Raw genomic sequence first — 23,498 nt, 5'->3', positions numbered from 1 at the left:
AATTTCTTGCACCAAACAATGGCTTAAAATGACACAAACGTGCTTTATGAGTAGGAAAATGACTCATAAGAAACGAGGCGAGTTTCCTGAGGCCAGTGTATTTGAAGAACACTTTCATGTTCTCATCTGAAAAAAGGTATATTTTTCTCACCCGTTTGCCGAATTCCATGTCAGCCTTATAGTTCTCTCCGCTTCTATTGCTAGATCAGTTCTCCAAGTTAGTTTTCTTCTTTTCAGAAGTAGTAAAATAGATTAAATAAAGATAGCTGCATGGAATGTCCAACAAGGAGCAATCATATAACACAGATAGGATTGTTGCTGGGACATTGCCTTTAGAAAGTCCTCCAGTCTGTGCTTATAGGAGCTCATTGTAAACTCCTAGCACTTTTCTAACGAACATGCCATGTAAAATGCCATTACATGACAATGTAATGTTACATATAAGCAACTCAGAGGAGGCTGTCAACCAAGTTAAAGGCTTAATTTTGTTTTATTCATAAAAGTTATGCATATTTTACTGTATATGATCTGGGCCATGGCAGTGGGGGTGACAAGTCTCCCAAATTGTTTTTTTCTAACTTCAGTAAAGAGTGCTGGCACTGATCTGTTTAAAGTAAAATCTAATGCATAGTTTAATTTGTATCCTCTATGAACCTCTACCACTTCTACTGAGAGGCTATTCCACTCCCTGACCACCAGTCTAGTTGCTGACAAGAATGTCCTACTCATTTTAAATACAAATTTGGAACCTTTCTCTTACTTCCAGACCTGGCATTTTTATCTATATCCTCTAAACCAGGGGTCCTCAAACTACGCCGGGTGTTTTTGCCTCAGGACATCCATGTGTTCCGAAAGATGCCTCTGTGAAGTCCCTGCGGCACGCGTTTACTTTAAAAACGCGGGGACCGCCGGGAGCAGGCGCACGCAGCGACGTCACTGACGTCCCATGCGTGCACCCATGGCAACCGAGCGCCGCAATATGCCGGCATATTGCGGCGCTCAGCAGTGAAACAGCCGGCACCAGCAAGCGGCTTTTAAACACTGATGCGGAGGAGAGAGAGGGGCGCCTAGCAACCGCTCGGCGCCCCTCGTTCTCCCCTGCATCAAAAAAAAGAAGACGGCCTTTAAAAGCCGCTCGCTGGTGCCTGCTGCTTCACTGCTGGGCGCCGAAATATGACGTCATATTACGGCGCTCAGCAGTGAAGCAGCGGGCACCAGCGAGCGGTGCAGGAAGAAAGAAGCATCGTGCTCCCGTCGCTGGACTTCAAGGTGGGGGGGGGATATATAGTGGGTAAGGGGGGAGAGGATATATAGTGGGTAAGGGGGGAGAGGATATATAATGGGTAAGGGGGGAGAGGATATATAATGGGTAAGGGGGGAGAGGATATATAATGGGTAAGGGGGGAGAGTATATATAGTGGGTAAGGGGGGAGAGTATATATAGTGGGTAAGCGGGGAGAGGATATATAGTGGGTAGGGGGGAGAGGATATATAGTGGCTAGGGGGGAGAGGGTATATAATGGGTAAGGGGGGAGAGTATATATAGTGGGTAAGGGGGGAGAGGATATATAGTGGGTAGGGGGAGAGGATATATAGTGGGCAGGGGGGAGAGGATATATAGTGGCTAGGGGGGAGAGGGTATATAGTGGGTGGGGGGATATATAGTGGGTGGGGGGGAGGGTATATTTGTTGATTTAACTTTACTTGTTCTTCATTTTAAATATTGTATTTATTCCTGTTTTGTTTCTTCACTTCAAAATAAGATATATGCAGTGTGCATAGGTATTTGTTCATAGTTTTGTTTTTTTTAACTATAGTCCGGCCCTCCAACGGTCTGAGGGACCGTGAACTGGCCCCCTGTTTAAAAAGTTTGAGGACCCCTGCTCTAAACAGAGAACTACACAATACTACCATTTAGAAGTTCCACAACACAAAGCAAAAATCACCATGGATTCTTATTAAATAAGTAATATTGTGTAGACTATGAACCTGATAACATCTTTGCATCTCTGATCTTTCCTCACAACCCTAGTATAAAAGAGTTAGATCAGAACTTGGAGCAAACTGTCTGCTAAGAGAAGATAGGAGAGGGGACATCAGAACATGTTTTCCCACATCTTGTGAAAGCTATTCTGTGTTTTTAGGAAGAGACGCAGACTAGAGCAGGATCTTCTTATCTGTTAAAATAATAGATGTCATAATAATGGTGTTAAATAGCTAGGAAAGCTGCCAAGAGTGATTCTAGCAGGAGACAGACTCAATGTTTGAATAGATTGTGTCACTATAGACATGCCCATATCTATGGCATGACGGTCGAGAGAGGAGGTAAAGAGAAATATACCTTTAATAAATTTATATTTTAAAAAACCTTAACATTATGATGAGTACATATGTTTTGCCGTTGTTTATTAGAATCATCAATCGCACATATGTATTATTTCATCAAAGGTCTTTGTAAGCTTTCTATGTTCTTATAGAGAGGACATGATAACATCCATCTATGCTTTTAACATGACAACTAATACATTGATGTCATAAACATTAGATCTGGGCCTCACATAAAGATAAAGTGTAGTGTGTTGGGAGGCAAAATAAAATAAACTTAGTGGAGGGAACACCAGCATCTATATGAAGAAATTGTGCAAGAAATATTTTACTCTGGATCTTCTTTAGTGCACGAAAAAGCGACCGGCAGGCCAAGCCGTGAGGATGCTGTGGGATGGGGGTTGACACTATATGGAGTCCTGTCAACTGCAGATAATTATAATCACAAAAGTAAAGTATGATGTCTGGCAGGCCACTAAGTCACGTGATGCAAGATGGCATTATTTTAGGAAAGGTCCTAAAGCAGGTCAATCAGGGTTAAAAGTGCCTCCAAGTCATAGTTAACCTAGGAGACTATCTTTGGGCATGTATTCTAGGCAACAATCACAGACGTTGTAATTTACAAGTGATAAAGATTAGAAGAGCATGTTAACGGAAATTCACCTGGATAAGACTTTTTCTGGAGGATCTGATAGCTCAAGGTATGCAACCGATAAGCATCTTCCAGTACTGTGTCATGGCATTTACTAAACGGTGGAATGTGAACACCTAACGTCGGATGCCAAGAATTTTACAATGTCATAAAAATATAAACCAAATCAAGAATTATTTGCTCAGGTAGTTATAAGCATGTATGACAAGTGTTGATATGGTTCTACCAAATCTTGCTGTAGGATAACGTCCCAAATCATATATGCATCCAGCAATTCTCCTGGTTGACACAATAGTGATGGCACATTTTATAAATCTCTAGATAGAAAATATATTATATCTGACCTAACATGATCTCTGATGTTACCTGCTTTCCCTGAATGGGTTTCGATGAATTTGTTCTTACTCGATTAATGCCATATTTAACCTGCTCCCCCATCCATTGCAGTTTGCATCAAGGCAACTGGAAGTGATTTGTACTGTGGCAGTAAATTGTAAGAAGAGATTTTTATATTCCATAATTATTCCAACCGCATGTACATGACACTGAGTAATCTTTAGTTTATAAAGGCCTATAAGTTTTATAAAGGTATCTAGTATATAGACCTGTAAGTAGAGAGAAAACTCGGAGGTGCTAAACTTTCAACTAAAAAGTACCCTTTGCCTATATTTACTCCTCCTGAATTCCAGTTTGGCTATGGACGTTTTATACTCTATTTTAGTGTCTCAGAATGTAGAGATGCTTTTGGCAGGAACATGTTGCAAAAACCTCATTGCCCAACTTCTTTGAAATAGGGAGTTTGGAAACGGGCATTTTCCGTTTTAACACACACGCTCTAAAGTAGCCGTGACCAGCTAAAATAAGACGCTGTTGTGTCTGCAGGCAGGAAAAAGTGAACTTACTGACGGTAACAGGCAGTGAATACATCTCTTCCTGTCTAACATGAAAGGCATGTTTTATATTGAAAAGTGGATAAAGGAGGCTTACGCACCACTAATTTAATACCTTATTAGGGAAAGTTTCATAGAAACGACAATACGCTGGTAATACAGACATCGGCACAGACAGCTCCAGCAGATATGCCCTCGCCTGCCAAATGTTGAGATGGTAGCAAGGAGTTATGCCTACCTAACTCATTGATGTTACATAAATACTTAATACTATCATCTCAACAAGTGCTGTGTACATTATTAAATAAACTAGAGCCTAGGACACCTTATATTTTTAGGGTAACAAGGTTCCAGCTTGTTTAACTTGATATTTAAGAATAAACATTGATGCAACAGATCAAATACATCTCACATCTGACTCTTTGGATCAATTGCCATTAACTATTAAGTATATCTGAACTTTCTTTATGTAGAACTAAAGACTTTTGTTGGCATGATATAAAAAATGATCAAATGTATTTCCCTGCACACAAACAAATAATACAAAAAGTAACTAACGTTTTTGTTACTTATTATAAATCTAGGAGGATAGAGGCTTTATACTGCTATTAGCTGTGTGTCGCTCCTTTCTTATTTTACTCTTATGTGATCAGTGGAACCCAGACACTCATCTTTGCTGTTCGCCGAGAATAACCTGAGACTTATGTCTGAATTCTCCCAGTGCATCTGCATGTTTGTGTTGTCTCCTGCTTTACGAGGGCAGGGAGTGCGGTAAAACCTGGTCTGTATATTTTAACAAATACAACTGCCAAGATCAAGCAAGGTATGACATTTTTTTTAAAAAAGACTGAAGAAAAACCATAAAAATTACTGTAAAGACACTCCTGCAAAATAATTTGTATCCAACATAACATACACAGTTTTAGAATATGGGGGAAAGGTCAGTACGACTACGTTGTACTATACATAGTGTGGCTTATTAAATAATTGGCTTATTAAATATATAATCTTCTCTTAAAGAACCCCTATTAATAATATGACATTAAAATACATTATAGTTAAATGCATTGGAGATGTGGTTTTCCTTCCCCCTTCGACTAAGACACAGACACAGCAGGGCAGGAATTTTAACCTGTAGGGCACAAGTGAGAAGCTTTCAGCCTGAATGGCAAAATACTTCAGCCGCCTCTCCAGTGCAGCTGACATTAACCATTCTTTGCACATTTCATATGCCGATCAGTTTACAAGAGAATTCGAGCTTGCAATCGATTTAATACAATTTACTCTGCTGTAACTGAATGAAAATAGAAGACGGAGAAATTCAAATTACACATGTGCATCCGGACAAAAAATCAAAACAGGTGTTGTCAGCCAAGAGATCAAGGTTTGCTAAAAACTGTCTAAAATTCACAGCACCTCCCTCCAGTCAAGTGAAGGTCCAAGTGTACGTTGGTGGATGCAGCCAGACGTGCAAATGTGGTATTCAGCACCCTTTCCAAAACCCACTTAGCGCACAAACAGACGTTTCCAGCCCTGAGTATGTTGCATTCCATAGACACGTGTCTGAGTATCTCTATCATTCACTTACAGAGGTACCTACAGCCTACTAGGGAAGCCTGCTCCATAAATTGTCAAACAAATTCAAGAACAAGCACAGGTGGGAACTATGAATCTAAACGTTACTCTCATTGGAAGTCTATGTCAATGACATGAACAGAATCTTGAGTATATTGATTAGGATTAAGATAAGTACTCCACTACATTACCATATCTCAGGCCGATCAAACATGCCTGTCTTATTCCTTAGCCTTACAATACCGGCAATTAAATTTAGGACTCTGGGTAATAAAATGCAAATTATACTGTGTTAAATCAGATGAAGGCTCCTGTTACTCAATCTACACGTAAACACATAGCAAGACACTTATGTTTTCAACATGCATACAGTGTAATTAGACCAAACAAAACTGGCAACCGCAATGGTCCATGTCAAATGGGAGAGGATTATTTACTGATGTTGTGATGGTCATAATGATATCCAAAGTTAAACATCAAAAAGTTACCAAGTTACCAGATGTTAAAGCCCATTGAACAGCTGATGTTAACTGTGACCTGATGGCGGTTCCAATCGGCTAAAGCCAAACGGATGTTCTCTCTTCCTGATAATCACAATGCTAAGGAGAATATATATATATATATATATACAGATATTTATTTACATGTTATAATACATTTATGTAGACTTACTAGTGTTTTTAAGAACAAATAGAGAACCAAACAATGAAAGGACTGAAAAGAATGTTCTCATTGCTTCCTTAGATTTTTATAACCCATTGAAGAAAAACTAGTATCAAGTATCCTTCTTGTTGAGATATGTCAAGGAGCTCACTAGTACCTGTGTCCATTCACATTCTAAGGCATGGAATTCCAATGTGGCATGCCTGCCCCACCCCCACTCCGCCGCTATTCATTCCTATTATCTCTAGATAAATTTCAGGATGGAATGATATCATAATTGGAGGTAATTCTATATCTGAATTTTTTTTGATGGTCAGAAAGAAAACATATTCCCAACAGAATGTGTACATAAAGATTTGTCTCACTCCCTCCTCTAATGAAGCCTCATAAAAAACCCATGTTTTTTTTAATGAAACGTTGATTTTTTTTGCATTTTGTCTTTACAAAGTTCTCCATTACAAACTGTATTTCCTCCTCTAATCTCACAGTATACATCTGGTTAGCATATGAAATTCAACGGATCACCTGATTTAAATGCCAATCAAATAATCAATCAGCATTAAAATTTCACTTCCTTTTGAATTGACATGGAAGAATAACTTTCACATGTGATTACATTTCCAAAAGCTCAACGGCCTAGAGAGAGGTCTAGAAAAATCTGTTCTATATGCGAATGCATGGAGCTATTCCCACTTTTATATTTTTGTTATAAGTTTTACAATGTCACCCCTGCCTGCTTGCAGAAATGTAAACAATAAAATTGCATCTCTGTTATGTTGGTGAGGAATAGATGGTGTTAAGTTTGCATTTTCAGTCACCTCTGTTAGTACCACGGACAAGGGCCACAATATGGAGGCTTTTAGCGGTGAAGTACACTAATGTGGTTTCTAGTGCTATTCACCAATGGCCTTTTCATTTCCATTAGCGCATATACCTAGCGAAACCGCTGCCCTCTAATTTGAATTTTCCTTCATATAACAATGAGTGATGGGTGATTTTTGTAAAAAAAAAAAAAGAAAAAAAAAAAAAAAAGAAAGAAAGCTGGAAAAGTGATACCATTTCAGCTCAGAGGAAGATCAATCAGCACTGTGCTGGTTGCCCACCGATGCCTCATACACACCAAGGCTCGGCAGAGAAACACAGCGGTGTTCGTCTGCTGTTACCTATGTAGATCTGTGCCGACAAAGGTATAGGATCCTGAAAATGTTCAGTTGTTTTAGAAGTAAAGCTACTTTAAAATCCTGAAAATATTAAATACCGTATTTGCTCAATTATAAGGCGAGGTTTTTTTCAGAGCAAATGCTCTGAAAAATACCCCTCGTCTTCTAATCGGGGTCGTCTTCTAATCAGACCTCAAACAGAGGTCTGATTATGAGACTAAGACCTGGATCCTCCTGTCTCCCCCCCACACACACACTTACCGGTGCTTCCTGCTGTATTGCCGGGGCAGCGGGTTGACGTCTACGCGATCCGCGTAGACAACGTCCGCTGCAGCCGGAAGGAGGTGTGGCTAGCAGCGGGGGTTGTCTGCGTCCGTCGCGGATACCTTCCCCGACTGTCAGAGATCAGAGTTCCCCGCAGCGGTGCGGGGAACTTTGATCTCTGACAGCCAGGGAAGGTATGCGCGACGGACGCAGACAAACCCCCGCTGCCAACTCCACCTCCTTCCGGCTGCAGCGGAAGGAGACGTCAACCCGCTGCCCCGGCAATACAGCAGGAAATTGGAAGCACCGGTAAGTGTGTGTGTGTGTGCGTGTGTGTGTTAAATGGGGGCATAGGGCATTTCTGGAATGCCTTATACCCCTATATGCCACTCTGGCACTTAGGGGGTTGAAAGGCATATTATGGGGCAGAGTGGCATATAGGGAGGTATAAGGCATTTCAGGAGGCAGAGTGGCGTTAAGGGGGCAATTAATAGAGCACTCTGCCTCCTGAAATGCCTTATACCTCCCTATATGCCACTCTGCCCCATAATATGCCTTTTAACCCCCTAAATGCCAGAGTGGCATTTAGGGGTATAAGGCATTTCTGGAGGCAGAGTGCTCTATACAATGGCTTTTAACTCCCTTAATGCCACTCTGCCTCCTGGAATGCCTTATACCTCCCTATATGCCACTCTGCCCCATAATATGCATTTTAACCCCCTAAATGCCAGAATGGGATATAGGGGTATAAGGCATTTCTGTAGGCAGAGTGGCACATAGGGGGTCAAAAGGCATACCATGGGGCACAGTGGCATATAGAGGGTTAAAAGGCATATCATGGGCCACAGTGCCATATTGGTGTGGCAAGCCTGGGGGCAGATGTGCGTAACTGGGGGACAGGTTGGAAAATACAAGGAAATAAAAACAAAAAAAATATTTTTCTCAATCATAGCTTTTATTTAAAAAAATAGTTTACATGAATTAACATTTACTGGTAAAACTTTTTTCCTTTAGGGTCGTCTTATATTCAGACTTTTTCTTTTTTTCCTAAGTTAAGATTCAGATTTTGGGGGGTCGTCTTATAATCAGGGTCGTCTTATAATCGAGCAAATACGGTATATATCCTTTAGCATGTACCTTCTTCAACTCTTACATTTCTTAAAGGAGCACTTTAGTGCCCATATGCAGCCCAATCAACAAAGAATAGATATTAAAGTAGTTTAGCAGTACTTCAATATGCATGTGTTTGCCATAAAAAGCTTTAGGAGAGGCTAAAGCTCCAGGATTCCCTTTGAAATCAGTGACAGTACTTTCTATACACATGTGCAAGGGGTCTTCTTAGACACCCCAGAACGCTCATGGTTCCCCCCGAAGCTTTGGATGGTTCAGAAAGGTGATGTGTGAAGTCAATGGTAAAACCTGTCCTGTTAGGTCCCAGCTAAGTTATAATAACAACAAAGTGAAGTGGATCCGAATTAGTGAATATATATACCTAATACATATACATTTACTTATTATCCTGATTAAAATTGGGACCTAAGCAGAATCAACCCCCTTCAAATCCTCCTCCAAACCCTAAAATACTAAAACTTTTATTTTCCATTTATTTTTTATTCTTGGCTTTTCCTGGTTTCTTTCCAAGGCAAACTTGACTTTTGCCAAATGCATGTTCGGTCCTTAACTAGATCAGAAACTCTGTTCAATAATTATGTTCCCCAAATAAACATTTTCATTAAATCACATAAAGCTTGTCCAAAACCTTTTTTTTTCCTGTTGGCCAGTTATATTAGCAAACAACTTTTTTGAGAATTGCGTATTCATTTCAAAGATAGGTTTCTAATGTGATATGCGAAATAAGCTTTTAGAATTTCTTTTTAAATAATATTTTTGAAAAAAAAAGTTCTTAAACCTCATATTAACAGACTGTACTTTCAATGAGAGTTGAAAGAATAGCTGAGAGGCATGTTAATATTATCAGAACAAGATCAGGACAAGTCTGAGCATACCATGTAAAATAAACGAGTAAATACGCCAAGATTTATCTGTATTATCCCCTGGGAATTCTTGAAAGAACAGAAATCCAACCACAAGAACTTAATCTTGGGGGCCCCTTTTACCGACATAGCATTAATCCGAAATTTCTTCTAATTCCAGATTGATTTACATTTTACAACAATGGCTAAACCGGTTAATAATCTCTCTCAGCATTAGAATAAGAAAATAGTAAGTAAGAGCCTAGAACTCATGTTTTATATATATATATAATATTCCATTTATACCATATTCATATATTGACACAGCTTGCTATAATAATGCATATATATTATTGGTTTAGGAAACATTTTTTTCGCAGCTTCAAAGTTTTTGTGGATTACCAAAACATTGAAAATGAACTGTGCCAGGATTAGGACGCAAAAGGTAAATAAAATAGTAAAAAAAAAAATTATATACAAGGTGACTCTCCCTTATGTGTGTTTGTGAGTGTGTGTACAAGCTCAGTGCGGAACAATAAATTCAGATAGCGGAATATATATATATATATATAATTTGTTTATATGCATACAAGTGGGCTGACTTCTCTTAGAAAACTTTGGGGTTTTTCTTTATTTAGATGGCTAAAGTCTTTCTGATAAGCCTCCTTTAAGTAAGGGTCATTATTTGAGTTAATGAAGTTATAATGAATTTAAGAAGAGTACGGTATTACCAAATAGTACAGGGTGTTCAGCTCAAAAATGTAAAAGCTTCAAATATCGGTCATGAGAACCCAAAATGTTTTTGACTTCATCACGCTGCTATGATCTGCTTCCAAGAGTCACTTGTGGTCAAGAGGGTAACCACAAAGCACACCATTAAACCACTCAAGCCACAAACAGCTCGATTCCTTTGTATCTTTTTAGTCATTGTTATATGTAATTGTTAACATTGTGACTGTAGTTACCAGTAGGAAATAGAGCTGTTAAAATTAAATACCGTATTTGCTCGATTATAAGACGACCCTGATTATAAGACGACCCCCCAAAATCTGAATATTAACTTAGGAAAAAAAGAAAAAGCCTGAATATAAGACGACCCCAAAGGAAAAAAGTTTTACCAGTAAATGTTAATTCATGTAAACTATTTTTTTTAAATAAAAGCTATGATTGAGAAAAATATTTTTTTTGTTTTTATTTCCTTGTATTTTCCAACCTGTCCCCCAGTTACGCACATCTTCCCCCAGGCTTGCCACACCAATATGGCACTGTGGCTCATGATATGCCTTTTAACTCTCTATATGCCACTGTGCCCCATGGTATGCCTTTTGACCCCCTATGTGCCACTCTGCCTCCAGAAATGCCTTATACCCCTATATCCCATTCTGGCATTTAGGGGGTTAAAATGCATATTGTGGGGCAGAGTGGCATATAGGGAGGTATAAGGCATTCCAGGAGGCAGAGTGGCATTAAGGGAGTTAAAAGGCATTGTATAGAGCACTCTGCCTCCAGAAATGCCTTATACCCCTATATGCCACTCTGGCATTTAGGGGGTTAAAAGGCATATTATGGGGCAGGGTGGCATATAGGGAGGTATAAGGCATTTCAGGAGGCAGAGTGCTCTATTAAATGCCCCCTTAACGCCACTCCAGAAATGCCCTATGCCCCCATTTAACACACACACACCCTATACCCCCATTTAACTAATACACACACACACACTCTCTCCCCCCTCCCTCCCCTCTCTTACCGGTGCTTCCAGCCGGGGCAGCGGGTTGACGTCGCCTTCCGCTGCAGCCGGAAGGAGGTGGAGTTGGCAGCGGGGGTTTGTATGCGTCCGTCGCGTATACTTTCCCCGGCTGTCAGAGATCAGAGGAACTCTGATCTCTGACAGTCGGGGAAGGTCTACGCGACGGACGCAGACAACCCCCGCTGCTAGCCACGCCTCCTTCCGGCTGCAGCGGACGTTGTCTACGCGAATCGCGTAGACGTCAACCCGCTGCCCCGGCAATACAGCAGGAAGCACCGGTAAGTGTGTGTGTGGGGGGGGGGGGGGGAGACAAGGGGATCCAGGTCCCCTGCAGCGGTGCGGGGGATCTGGATCTTAGTCTCCTAATCAGACCTCTATTTGAGGTCTGATTAGAAGACGACCCCGATTAGAAGACGAGGGGTATTTTTCAGAGCATTTGCTCTGAAAAAAACCTCGTCTTATAATCGAGCAAATACGGTACAAGGAATTGCATGCGTATTCTACATTTCATACATATATGAAACGATACGTAAAATGTTTGGGATGTTTGCATAAAATATAAAACTCAGATAAAACTGGAGGTTACATAAATTAAATTATTTTACAAAAGAAGATATAGATTGGTGTCACTGGGAGCGGCCCTTGGGAAACACTACTAATTGCAATCAAAGCCACTTTACCAAGATACTGTATGTAATCAAACAAAACCATCTTATTAGATTCAAATTAAGTTTGGTAAACTTTTGCTGGATATGAAAAGATCATTAAACCTACAATTATCAAACAAACGTTTTTCATGAGCAGTTTACCACCTGGAATGGGCTGTTGGACGTGATTCCTTTTTAGAAGTATGTTTCCAAAGCTGGTGGCTGATGGAGCATGATGTCCAGCGGTTTAACTACCATGAAGATGAGAACATGGTTGTTCTGATATCATGTCAGCTCTTTACCAGCACACATTGGTGTAGCCAAGTTCCAACAATGCATGTTGGCCGAAATACTACAAATGTACTGGTCTTTATCAAGAAACACCAAGAATTGGCATAAACACCACAAAAACTGAATGGAATAAAATGCTTGTAGATAATCACTGGAATTTAGGACTTATTTACAGCTGTTATCTACTCATTATCTAAAACTTGCTAATGAGGTCACATTAGTGCCATTGGCTCTCCATAATTTTACATCTGTTGCATAACAATCATGGTAATTGTACCATGACACTCCTTTAAAAACATGCCTTTTGGGCACGCAATGGACACAATGAAACATACAAGATAAGAGGGCCATGTTGTCAATGTCCAGCAATTAAAATAAAAGTGTGAATTCCCACAGACAGAATAAGTTAAATATCTAATTGGGATATTACTTAACATGCTCTTAAAATGTAGACACATTCTAAATCATGAACATCAAAATACATCTAGACTAGACAGTCCATGTGCGGCTCTAGCGCCACATCCCATTTACATCGAGGGGCATTAGGCAAATAGGGTTAGAAGGCAGACATGCAGATGAAGACAGAGATATAAAGAAAGAGCAGACAGAGTGTGGACACACAAACAGAAGTTACATAGAGTTAGAGACGAGGGCGGGGGAGCACATGCCACACAATAATACTGATATAAGTGTGGAATACCCAAAACACCCTAAAGCAATAATTACTTTTAATGAAAATCCATATTTTGTTCTTTTTTTTTTAATATTACTTATTAACGTAAGATATTCTTTGTTTGGGCTTAATTTATTGTAACCCTCTACCATTAGCCCCTATGCTAAACATAAAGCCCCTTTCTTTTGTGTTGATGGCATATGCAGGGTGCACTTGGGTTCATCTTTAAGGGGGAATGCAGTGATTGAACATATAAGTGCTTACAGTTCTTGCGCATGTGTGTGATTTTGTACTGACCCAGCATTCCTGACTGGTGGAGAACATTCACTGAACCCCTGCCATCATGAGGCTGTGAGAAGGTGAGTGCAAACATTACTCAGAAGTAGGGCAGACATTGTAAGTCAAGCATAACGGAGAGAGAGAGAGGGAAAGCAAATTTGGTTAATACAGAATTAAAACACAAATATTAAACGTTTCCTCTTGGAAATTCTACCTGGATTTCAACAGGGTTGCACCAAAGATTCAGATCCTGTATGAAGTTCTAAGACCTTTGGCAGGGAATTTTACAATATCCTGAAAACACTGCTGTTCAAGTAACCAACATCTGAAAATGCCTCCTTTTTTTCTGCCCCAAATGTACAAAAGACAAAATAAAGCGTCCTTTTAAGATCAGGTTAGCGTTTTTTGTTTTTAATAAAATATTCGTGTTAACATTTCCAAGAGAACTTGCTCAGAATCGTATGTTGCATCCACATTAAACAGGTGGCATTCACCTTGAACAGTTGTGATTCTGTGCATGTGAAGATTAGTTGTGCTTTCAAAATTCTCCACTGCTAATAAACTTCCCAGTAAATGCTTAGACTGTAAGCTCTTGGGGACAGAGTTCCTTTAAAAATGCATTCATATCTATTGTACTAATATTGTCAATATGAATAATTAACATATTATACTGCCTTTATTGTAGTACATCAGTGCTAAATAAATACATACAAATATCTATACATATAGCTTAATATAACTATTATAATATTGAAAAGGGAAGGTGCTTTCCCTGCACCTCTCAATCAGAGCCGTAACTTCCGCTGGGCAAGCTCTTCCAGGGCCCAACGCTCCTGCACCTCATCTCACCTTCAGAAATGGAGTCAACAAGAGACGGGACCAACGACTCTGCACCAGGCGCCATGAGCCCAAGTTATGACTCTGCTCATAACAGAACCAACATCCGGATGATTAGATCCAATCTCTACAGCTAATACCTGCGCCATTTACATGGAGGACCAATCTAGATGTTTAAAGTTTGACTGACCTGCTAAAGACATCTCCAGGAGCGGGGTTATTAATTTAACAGCCTCTCTCACAAATGTAATCTAAATGGGTCTATTCCTACTTTATAACCTGAAATATTTCCAAAGTACCTGTAACAAACATATTTTAGTCGTAATGTAAGAGGAAAAGGGAACGGTTTTACAATGGTTCATGCCATATGCCCTACCTGCAAAGCACTATTTTTTAAGTGCACCGTGTGGGGGGGGGTCCAGAATAAAGACTCTTTTATGACACACTTACTCTTAACTCTGAACATTTTAAATCTTTTCTGGATATTATTTTTTATTATTATTTATTGTTTAATATGGTGCCATCATACTCTGCAGCGCCGTACAATGATATATCTCCAAGCTCGTGTACTTTTGCGTTCGGGTAACTTATTTACAGATAATGTCTTCTCATCTCCCTGAGGTTTATCATTAAGGGTGCTACTGATTTGTTCCTTATGTCCATGTCTACTATGTTAGGGTATATACAGGCCAGCACCTGGGGGTCATCTTTTATTCTGTATGTGATGAGATAGCTATAGATTTCATTGCACAAACCACAAATCTCTATTTCTTTAACCTTTCTCCAGCCCACATTAATAAACATGTCCATTAAGATAAGGACATGGATCCAGTAAAGACACTTTAAGATAACAGAAATGGGGTGATTTAAATTAGCGAGAAGCAACTGAAGACCATATATTCCTTACCAAGTTAAATATTGCAAATATTTTGAACCACAGTTTTGATCTCTGTTTCTGTTATTAAGAAGGGACTGAAATATCTAAAATTAGTAAAAATGTTTTATCGGTGAATTATTTTTTTTAAACATATTTTTCCCCACAATTCATGGATTGGTAGAAAAATCCCCATTGTTGCATCATTTCATACAATTACAGGCATAGAGAACCTATTCATCGTCCATGCTTTAAGTGCCAGTATACCTTATTTTTAACATTCAAGAAACAGATAAAGCAAATATAACTTTTATGAAAAATGTTTGCACAATTTTTATCTCGCAGCCTGCATTCTTCCGACACTAAGTATCCAACAGCGCTTTATGGACCCTACCGTTACCCTTAAGATAAGATTACTATTAAGATAACGTTAAGGTAACTGTTCACATGAAGTTTGGTTGAAGGGAACCCTCATAATGAATAGTTCAAAGCATATTAAAGTTCCTTTTAAATTTCTATTGTGTACATTTTGCAAATGCATACACATTTGCCCCTTTGCCTGCCCGCCCACCAGCCCCAGCTCTTACGCAGGAGATGTGGTTGGCCAACACATCATATACTTGATGTAATTGCTCATGGTGGACATTTACTGGGGTCTTTACCTTACCACAGACACTGGTGTGTCCTTGTATGGACACTCCGCCTATCCCTGCATCCCAGCCACTGATTGGCTGCTTCAAGCAGTCAATCAGTGACAAGAATTCTTGGATCATGGAGAAGGAAGGCAGCTGCGGGTTCTAGTTGTATGGATTTTTTTCACAATTTTGAGAGAAACATATTCTAGTACCAGGGCCGGCCCGACAATGGAGCCGAGTGGGGCAACCGCTCCAGGCGGCACTTTTGAAGGGGCGGCAAAGCCGAGAAGAGAGAGAGCGCCGAGTGGTTTTCGCTTACCAAGTTGTTAGTACCCGCTCGGCGCCCCTCTCTCTCTCTCCCCCCTGCGAGCCCTCTAGCTCGGTCTCGGTGCCGGCTTGTAATGTTGAGCGCCGGAAGATGATGTCATTTCCGGCACTCAGCATTACAAGCCGGCACCAAGACCGAGCAGGGAGACTCGCCGCAGGACTGTAAGTACGGGGGGAGTAAGGGTAGATAATGGGGGGGGGCGGCAGGGAGGGAGAGGAAGGGTAGATAATGGGGGGGGGGCGGCATTTTAAACTTCGCCCCAGGTGGCATTTTGTCTTGGGCTGGCCCTGTCTAGTACTTTAATATACATTCATCTTAAGCAGGGCTGAAAGGGAGAGTAAACTACCCCATTTTCTAAAGTGCTAAAAATAAGGCTTGCTGGCTCTTTAAACATAATTGTATGTAAAATAATCAATTAACATTTGTAATTATTATGTCCATATACACTACTACAGATGTTACTTTGTGCCTTCCGCTTCAAGGTACTAAGAGCAAAACTAATGCTCGGTAGGAGACTGGCCATACTAATACATTTAGTAAAGGGTGGAACTAGAATTTGCTCTTTGAAAAGGGTAATATGTTATTTTGTTAACTCCATTAGTCTTGTGGATCCCTTCACAAAGTAGACAGTAGAAGCAAGTTTGTAAGGCATATTTGTCCAAGTTGGATGAAATGGTCCACCTTGGCAAAAGCCATCATGACTGAAAAGAGAAGGTAAATGCATAGCTATTTCTTGGGTGGAAAACCAATGGTGTTAGGTCCCCCATAGCTAATATATGTGGTGGCATCTCTACTATCAAGCTTCCATATTTCATCCCAAGGGTAAGGCACCACATGTTACACATACACATATTTGTATGTGAATATGTATCACGCAGCAGTGGGTACAGTTAGAGCCATGACCATTGGCTGACAAGTCAGGGGCCCCTAGCCTAAAATAAATAAATTAAGGAGGCACCAATTGAAGATAAAACGTTCAAATGAACCCTTTTATTACTATGTAAATGTTACTGTCACATCTTTTAGCAATATTATATTCATTTACTAAAACCACCTATAACATGCGTTCTTATTGTTAAAATTGTTGGCTTTACATATAAATGTAATTTGTCTTTAATGAACTTGGGATCTGTGTCAAAAGGTGGCAGAACGGCATATCATTTCCTAAGCAGATGTGATCTCCCCTTCTCCTTATGCATGTTTACAATGGCTACCGGAACAAAGATGGACAGCAACAAGAGTAATAACTTAATTGGGACAATAATTTCCCTGTGGTATACACAATGGATCACACATACGCAATATACCGCAACACGTGTGAAATCTTGCAGCATACCTAGAAGTATCATTTATTTTTAGCACATTTTGGGAGTGATGTAAAAAATGTACTGAAAATCTTTAGAACATTATATTTTTCAAACCACAAATGCCCCAGGCATTATTAAAACCATTAACCCTATTGAAGCCAGAGACTATGCATCTCATCAACTATGCAACAAAAAAAAAAGGATTAAATATTTTGGAATACAGATAGCTCCATCATGTTAATAGATATAATTATGAGACCGAGTAGACATAATAGTTGAAACATTAGGGATATATCATAAATATAAGTATGTCGTGAGGCCAGATGTTTAACACTTTCAGTGTCAGGCATCCATGGCATTCAAATAGTTAATATGGTAATAACTACACTTCAATTGGCAATGGAATGGATCGGACTAGTCAATGCACTAAATACTACAATTGCCTTTATTAAGGCAGCAGCTAAACCTTGTGTCTGGGACAAAGAGTCAGTACTTACTACGTTTTGCCTTATCGCATTGCTGAATTTTATCAAAATTCACTATTTACATGACTTAAAAGTTCATTTTAAGTCATGTAAGGTTAAGCAAACAGTTAACTAAGCATGCATTGTGTATTATTTCATATGTATTCTAAATACCTTTTAAAATTTAACTTACGCTTACAACTAAAACACAACTATGCGTTCAGTAACCTGTTCATACATGACTACATTTTAAAGAAAATAAATATGCTTTAACAATGGCTTCATGAAATTCAATGTAACTATTAGTATTTTGTGTACCACTGTCTCTATAATGACTTCACTTAATGCAAAACTAACCAATAATGAATATATTGGCAACCCCCCCCCCCACATGTTTTATACAGTGCATAGAGTTACAGTGATCAACTCACCGCTTGCACCAAGTCAGCAGCAAGGCAAGCAATAGCAACCAGTAGACAAATCCTGCAAGCAAAGCACAAAAGTATTACAAACTGGTGCATGCAAATGGCTATCATCTTTAAGTTACCCCAGAAACACGATATAATTGTCAGAAGAATACAAGGAGCAGCACTTACCGTCCGATCATTTTCCTCTAATCTGCGAGGGGGAAGCGAAGTATGCGTCCCCCCTTTTTCTCTTCTGTAGTTACAGTGGTCTGTGCTGGGGGCTCATTGAAAGATTCTCCACGGAGCTTCGGAATCAAAGGTTAGTGGGGGAGTCCCGGGGGAACTAAAAACAAAAGACAGAAGGGACAAAAAAAAGTCGTTAGCATAAAGGGGTCGACTTCAGACGCTATAGAGACGAAGAGCTAAAGGTTTAAGGAGTTTCACCGAGACGGTAAAGCGGCTGAAGGTTGCGTCCCTCCGCAGTTACAGGCAAAGTCTTAACTTGCCTCAGCTATCGGATGGGTTCCATGCACCGAACACTGAGCTGCGACTAGGAATGGAGGAAAGGGGGCGTGGCTAGGGCTGTCAATCACAGGCAAGTCACTCCAAGTAGCCCCGCTTACTTTTTTTTGACAGCCAAATGCCCAGGTAGATGACTTAGAGCGCAGTATTAAGTGTCCGCACTTCTATGAGCCCCTCAGTGCAAACGGCGCTGTGTTATCGTCTCTGCTGGGAGAAAAGCTGCTTTTATGCAAATGTCCTGTAATTGCTTCTGTAGAAGTCTGAATCCCCAGTGCAATGTCTACCTAGAATAACAGATTCAGCTATGTGGCTTAGTTAGGATATTTTAGCCTTACTAGCATTTGGACAGCGTCATTTGTAATAGGAGTAGCTGTAAGACGGAATCCTATGCACATAGAACTGCAAAGCATAGGATGGAGCCTAATACCGGGTATTAAGAAGAGGCACCCTTCCAAAATGCTCATGCAGATGACAAATAACTGTAAAACAAACAGGCAAGCAAATACAATTCTAGTGGCAAATTGTTAGGGAATAACATATAGGGTTTAAGGTGTTTATTCAGCAAAGGGGCACTAATTGCATAGTAAGGAGGCAAATATTAGGTTTCAATTACTGAAAGGGGTCGGTAGACTAATCCATCCGCAGAGCAAATAGTTCCTTGGTGCAAGTGGTGTCTTTATGAGGCGAGGGGGCGGGAAAGGGATGGGGATGGGTGGAGTGTTACAGAAGTAGAGAAGAGGGGGGGGATCCACTATCACCAGAAAAAAAAAATTCTAAGGAGGCTGCTCATTAATTTTACGAAAAGACTCAAGAGAGAGCACATCTATCGGTGTACAGATTATATCATTAGCCTGGGGAGAAGAGCGCGGAGGGATCACGTTCGAATGCCTTTCTGGCGAAAGAAGTCCGTCCGCTAACTTCAGCACGGAAAAGTTTGCAGGTCCGTGCAGAAGGCAAGAGCCTGGGTTTGGGGTAAAGCCCCCCCGGTACAGAATAAATCCGAGGGGCTTGAAGAATGAAGCCGGGACATTCGCTAAGTTTACCCAGCCTTGCTATCCTAGGCTTATTGCTGGTGCACCTGGTGCAGAATGCAGAATCTGCGGTAAGTACAACGGGGGGCTTTTTTTTTACCGTCTTCTTTCTAACTCTTATAGACTAATGCATAGCCAGCCTGCCGGACAGTCACTGACTTATATTTATAAACCTGGTAACCCAAACCCTCAGTGATTCAGGTCTGAAAGAACTTAAAACTGGTTAAAAATAGTGTTTTTATGACCTCATCAAGACAAGAAATGGAAAGGCTATTTCTGGCATTTTGGAGATAATGTCACTTGCATGCATTTATTATCAATATTTCTCGAGCTGGAGATCGGGGGGGGGGGGGGATTCTGTTTAAAGGGATCGCATGCTCGCCTTTTCCCCCCACTACAGATCCCATTCACAGAATGCAAGGGTTTGGGGTAGGTTACTTTTCGGATCAGTTAGCCCGGCTAATCCCCGGGGTATTTATGTCAAACAATTCTTCCTATTCTCTGGGTACAGTAGATGTATTTACTGGTACTTGCACTTTTTATCAGCCTAAGACCTGAGCTGGCTTCGGAAAAGCTTGACCCCAGGGCAGGGTAGGGAGTTGATCACAATGTCTCCCTGTCTGTCCCTTTAACCTCCTTCTCTGCTTATCTTGACTTCTGATCCATAGCACAGGACAAAGAGAATAGAGCAGCCTTTTGGGGGGAGATGATTCAAACAGCTCTCTTACCTTTATTATATATCTTATGAAAAAGAATCACTTAAGTAAACATTCTAATGTCAGAATACTAGAAGTGGGGCATCTTAGCCCAAATTGGAAGTGTTTGATTCCACTATTCCTTCAACAGGTTGTGTATATATATATATATATATATATATATATATATATAGTAAGTAACATGTTAAATGGGACCTTCATCAAAAAGTATTTTTTTTTGCACGCTATTATAATGCTTGATCTGCGAAGGATTCATTCAGTAATGTAAATAAACTATCAGAGGTTGTTCTGTGATAGGAGTGGGAGTTGTGTATCAGCTTAAAAACCTGAATTTAAATAGCAGTTAAAGCAGTGCTTGGTGCAACCTCACAGGCAGCTCATGCGCAGTGTAACCTCCATCCCTAACCTGCTAGAGAACAGTGCTGGAGCTAAACCTCCTCTGACGCTATAACCCCCATTACCATAAGCAACATGTAGACAGACTGCCCAAGTCATCAGATTTGTGGACCAATTCAAATGCAAGACTGCAGATTTATTGCCATGTTAAGACGCCGGTGAGCCCCGTGTAAACCTAAACGTTGCGGATTCTGCCATTTAACTATATAAACGTTATATAAATATTAGACTCTACAAAATAAACATTGTAATCATTGTATCGGACAGTAGGTATTTGCTCCCTGCATGCGATCGTATAGCCAGACCATAGTAGGTCTTCGACATATACTTATGCCATAAAGAGGTTCTGGCCATATGCGGGGAAAGGACATTGGTATTTATAAGCGCAGAGCCTTAATGGGGTACTAGAGCCTTTATTTGTGCAGCTTTGGCATTGCAAGGGTTAATGCTTACCACCACCCCCTCCCCATTCCCAATGAATGTCTTTGCCCAGTCATGCGTGCAGCCAGGTACATCTTCCAAAAACATCTATTTTTGGGCTACATTATTATTATTATAATATACATTATTATTATTATAATAATGTCATGCCGACGTCTTTGCTGTATGTGCTGTAAGAAGCACTACGTAAATTGTTGACGCTAGGCAAAGAAAAGATAGAAAAAGTTTTAAGAGGCAAGGTAGTCTACAGAACGATATCATTTATTGGTCCGCGGAAATACATCATATACTGCGAAACAATACATGAAATAAGAGGTACCCTCACACCTTGATGCTTTCACGGCCTATCTAGTCAACCCCTTTATCTATCGCTTTTTACTGCTTCATTCTTTAGGAGTGCTTTATGCGTGTCCCATGCTTTTTTCATTATTTACTGCGTTCTGTACCAGTTCCACTGGAGGTCTATTTCAGGTATCTACTACCTTTTCTGTAAAGTAGAATTTCCTCATTGTACCCCTAAAACGTTCAACGTTCCGGTACTCTCCTTTGCAGTAAAATGTATTTTCTTTTCATTTTGTATGGAAGGAAAAGGTTTTTTTTTCGCCTGAAACATATTATGTGGATAAGATGTGTTGTAAATGACATATTTTTGCTCAAATGAAAACACTTTGATACAAGAGCCTGACAAGCAGGTAAGAACATTTTTTTCTGGCGGTACAAAGACAGGGTGGGGGCTTTAAAGGGATAACGTAGTGCCCCACCAACAATGGATGCATATTAAAGTACATCGTAAGTGCGTCAATATGCACTAACCTTGGTAAAAGGTATCCCCAAAGCCTCAGGATAATGCCCCTCTCTACTGTCCGTGTTACTTGCCTGTTTTCGCTATATAAAGAAGGGAATCACTGGAAGGCATGGGTGCTTCTGTGCGCGCATGTAGGGGTCTCATTAGGCCCCCTGGAACACTGGCGGTGAGTACCCTGCGCATGCGCATTGCTGAGGAGGGCAAACAGCAGGGACCTGGGAAGGAGAGTAAATGTAAAGAAGGGATTCTGATGAAACCCTCTATGCATTCAAGTGAATGCCATGGCTGGGGTAAACTCCTGCCATTAAAATACGAAGCCTTAACAAATCCCTCAACATTATGTTAACTTTCCCATAGATAAGGAATTCACTTTGATGATTTTAAACTAAATGATATGTCTCCATCCCATAAGGAATATGGTGTATTTTCGCATATATAACAATTGGGGTAACATTCATGTAGCTTGGAGAACAGGCTACTCTGATCTTTGTACTGAAATCCTTAAACCATTTCCCGTCACGGGAAGCTTAGCAGGACCCTCTTCTCTATGTTCTAACGTGCTACCGCCAGTTTTGTATGCCGTTAGTTTTGAGGTTATTGTAAAATGTAATATAATGTAAAAAATCAAAGTAATTGATGTCTTGGTTTTGCCACATTTTGCCCTAAATTCAGTTTTTCCTGGGTAAATCAGTCCTGTACTTTTACGCTAAATCAATGACACCAATTTGACAATGCCAAAAGTGTAATGGTGACAGAACCTCTTTAACACGGAGGTCACCTGCACTTAACGTTCGGATAACACGCGTGACCTGTGGCTAACGGGTGAAGCATGCAAGAACATAAATTAGGAGTGGAATTTAGCAAACCTTTTTCTTAAACCTGACACCATCGTGACTCCAGGTGAGGCCTGCCGGTGTCTATGACACGTGAGAGGTTTTGATAGATGGGAAGATGTACTCATGCTGTACTCCTCTTTAGTGACCACATTGCTCCATGCGGTTACAGAATATTTCTGTCCATTGTAGGTATTTGGAGGGGATCAACGGTCAAATAATCTGTGCCGATGTCGCTCTGTGCGGCTTTTTCTAAACTTCATTTGCGGCATACATATCGCATCATGTATGGTGTTAATATGGGCATTTATTAGAACAAGCCATGACATCATTAGGCGGCACTTTTTGAGAAGAGTAATTTGCATTGATCAAGATGAGAAATAAGTCAGGTGGTAGTTTATGTCTCGGTGAAGACCTTTTTCTCTAATGTATGCTTTAGTGCAGCTCTTTAAAGGGTCTTACTGTGTGACATCATAGTTTCCGAGCTAGGGCAAACGTACATATTCATGTGAATTTGTTCATTTTTTAACATAATGATGCTATAGAGAAATCTCCAGTGTAAAGTCTGCGTATTAAAATCACCGAGAAATCACCCAGGCAGCCGTTACTGAGATTTTTCTTCTAAGATTGGTTAAAATCAACAGTCGCTTTCAATATCTGAAGCATCCGGCGTACCAACGCATATCACAACCAGCAGCCTGGCCACGGTATATAAATATGTATCCCCAAATGAATGAGCGTGGATTCCAGCGGGTTACACGAG

The 23,498-nt window shown here is 40.3% G+C and overlaps 2 protein-coding genes across 2 annotated transcripts in view; one reads left to right on the top strand and one right to left on the bottom strand.

The window, feature by feature from the left end:
- Window positions 1-18,191, bottom strand: part of LOC149298120 (uncharacterized) — a 93,810-nt gene extending 75,619 nt beyond the window's left edge. Inside the window, exons 1-2 of the mRNA XM_089487623.1 lie at window positions 18,181-18,191; window positions 18,016-18,067 (exon numbers count right to left, since the gene is read on the bottom strand). Coding sequence (XP_089343749.1) covers window positions 18,016-18,067; window positions 18,181-18,191 — 63 coding nt within the window. The remainder of the gene's footprint in view (window positions 1-18,015; window positions 18,068-18,180) is intronic.
- A 1,337-nt stretch (window positions 18,192-19,528) lies between these two features.
- LOC149298119 (uncharacterized) overlaps window positions 19,529-23,498 on the top strand; it is a 77,902-nt gene continuing 73,932 nt past the window's right edge. The window contains exon 1 of the mRNA XM_089487622.1: window positions 19,529-19,615. Within this exon, the coding sequence (XP_089343748.1) occupies window positions 19,529-19,615 (87 nt within the window). The remainder of the gene's footprint in view (window positions 19,616-23,498) is intronic.

Source organism: Sceloporus occidentalis, unplaced genomic scaffold, assembly GCF_023333645.1.
Source record: "Sceloporus occidentalis isolate IW3139 unplaced genomic scaffold, rSceOcc1.0.p SCAF_34, whole genome shotgun sequence".
NCBI classification, from domain to species: Eukaryota; Metazoa; Chordata; class Lepidosauria; order Squamata; family Phrynosomatidae; genus Sceloporus; species Sceloporus occidentalis.
This window is presented reverse-complemented; position numbering and strand designations above follow the sequence as displayed.